At 64.4% G+C, this 2,255-nt stretch overlaps 1 protein-coding gene across 1 annotated transcript in view; it reads left to right on the forward strand.

Moving 5' to 3' along the window:
• ACOX3 (acyl-CoA oxidase 3, pristanoyl) overlaps nt 1-2,255 on the forward strand; it is a 31,631-nt gene that overhangs the window by 23,178 nt on the left and 6,198 nt on the right. Inside the window, exons 14-15 of the mRNA XM_023519674.1 lie at nt 1-88; nt 2,023-2,177. The exon at nt 1-88 is cut by the window's left edge and continues 5 nt beyond it. Coding sequence (XP_023375442.1) covers nt 1-88; nt 2,023-2,177 — 243 coding nt within the window. The remainder of the gene's footprint in view (nt 89-2,022; nt 2,178-2,255) is intronic.

Here is a 2,255-nt window from a genome sequence, read left to right on the forward strand (position 1 = left end):
CTGTTACCTGCTCCGAGAGACTCACCAAAAACTCAGCGAAGAGAAGAGATCAGGGAGCAGCGACTTCGCAGCCAGAAACAACTCTCAGGTACGTGTCTGCCTTAGAAGTTGCCCAGTGTGTTGTTAGCTCCTAATTCCTGGGCTGCCAGGTCGGTGAGCCGGGCATCCTGGGGGAGGGAGTGAGCCCAGCCCTCCAGCCCCTTGACCTCGGCCCGCAGCCTGACCTCTGCACTGTGGTTTGCTGGCCTCTGTGGAAGGGACTGTGGGCATCACAGAATCCCAGCAGTACCAGCCCGTCAGCCCGCAGGGGTGACTGGGGGTGGGGCGCTGGGTGCCGGAGCCTCAGACACACCATGGGGCCAGGACGTCAGCCCGGGTCCTGACCGACAGAGCGGCTGCTCGGTGACACGTGAGGTCACACCGCGCTCTGCCTTTCTTTTTCCAAAGTCATCACCCGCCCCGCCCTGCCCAGGGAGCTGTGGTGAGAAGGGTCCCAGGGTGGCCTTGGTTCTCGCCCTGGACAGGGCCGTTCCCCGTTCCGGGAGCCCCGTGCAAGCACAGTGTGGAGAGACAGCCCGTGAAGCCGGGGCCAGGCGGCGATCCACGCGCCCGTGTCCCCGCACTGATGCTGTCATGTGGGAGGCCGTGATAGAGGAAGCACGGGAGGCTCCTCAACCTGGTGGTGTCCCTTCCCCTCGGTGTCGATCCGTCCCTGTCTGCCCGCCTCCTCTGAAAGCCCGGCCCTCCTAAGCCGCCAGGGCCAGCTGCCCCCTGGGGCGGACACAGAGCTGGTAGTGCCTCCAGGGAATGGTGGACACCTGCCCAGGTGGAGACGAGGAACGAGGACGGGGGTCGACGGGAAGGGCTCGGGCCGAGGGCGACTGAGCCAGCGTCGAACCTGTAGCTTAAAGGAAGTGAACCAGCGGCGGCCAGGATCGGCTACGCCTCGGTTCAGAGCCGCAGCGCGTGAAATGGACATGGAACTGCCCTCCGAGTGGGCAGCGGCCGGGCAGGCTCGGTCACTCGGACGCTGGCGGCTGCGGACTCGCTCATCCCATGTCGCTCCTAACTCTGTGTGTCAGATCGTCTTCCTTCAGACGGAAACGGAGGCCTTGCCCTGAGTTACAAGCCGGCACCCCAAAGAGGTGGAGGGCACAGAGGGGGTCCCGCTTTCCCACTCCCAGACCCGAGAGCTGCCCGGGGCCGGTCGCTCCGTCCGCACTGCCCGTCACCCGTGCCGGCGCCTGGCATGTGTGCCGTCACGGCGGAAGCCAGGCGGTGGCTCATTTGAGAAGTAGCTCACCTTCCTTAGCCCTTCGCCAAGGGACCCTCACGGTGTCCAGTGGGTCACGTGGCAGAAGACGGAGAGGCCGGTGGGTGTCCCCGGGGAGTCTTGTGGAGCTGACCAGCACACGTGAGCTGAGGCACAGCCCCACAGAGTGGCTGACGGGACAGCGGCCTAAGGCCCAGAAGGGAGGGTGTGACCCGAGGGGGCCTGTGGCGCCCACCCCAGGTCTGGGTCAGCGAGCGTTCAAGGCCGAGCTCAGGGTCGGTCTGACAGCTGGGCGCGCCCAGAGCCCGGGGCTGGACCTTCAGGGTCCCAAGGGACGTCGTCCCGTCCCACACAGCAGCTGGAGCGGGCGCAGCGCACGAGCAGGCGTCAGGGGACGCGTGTGCCCTCGGCGTGGGCGGGCCTCCCTGAGGCCGGGGGCCGTCAGCTCCGACGGTGGACTCGTGCCCCTTCCCCGCGGCAAGTGACACTGGGAACGAGGTCGGGACGCAGTGGGCAGCGGCCACTCCACGTGCTGTCGACGGAGGGCGGGAGCTGCTGTCCCTGGGGAGACTTGCTGCTTTGGTTGAAATGTGATGCGTGTTCCCTCTGACACCGAGGGAGCCTTTTAACTTCCATCTGTCGGCTCCGCCAGTAACACCTGCCGCTTACTGTCTGCTTCGCAAGCCAGACGCACACAGTAGGTTCTTTTAGAAAAAAGTAAAGATGTGTCTATTGCGATTTTTTTCCGGGTAACACTGACGCATATTCAAAACGAGAAATGTACAAAGGAGGACGGGGGTCTCCCCACCCCGCCTTCCAGCCTCACCACCCCTGCCCCGGAGCCCACCCTACCCGAGTTCCTGGGGACCCCCTCCAGGGATATCTGTGCCTCAGAAGGCAGATGACAACATTTTTCTCCAAAACGTGTCATTTCACACCGTCGTCTCTGATGAACGAGGAGATCGAGGCCAAGAGAGACGCC

The sequence above is a fragment of the Pteropus vampyrus genome, unplaced genomic scaffold, assembly GCF_000151845.1.
Source record: "Pteropus vampyrus isolate Shadow unplaced genomic scaffold, Pvam_2.0 Scaffold231, whole genome shotgun sequence".
Lineage (NCBI taxonomy): Eukaryota > Metazoa > Chordata > Mammalia > Chiroptera > Pteropodidae > Pteropus > Pteropus vampyrus.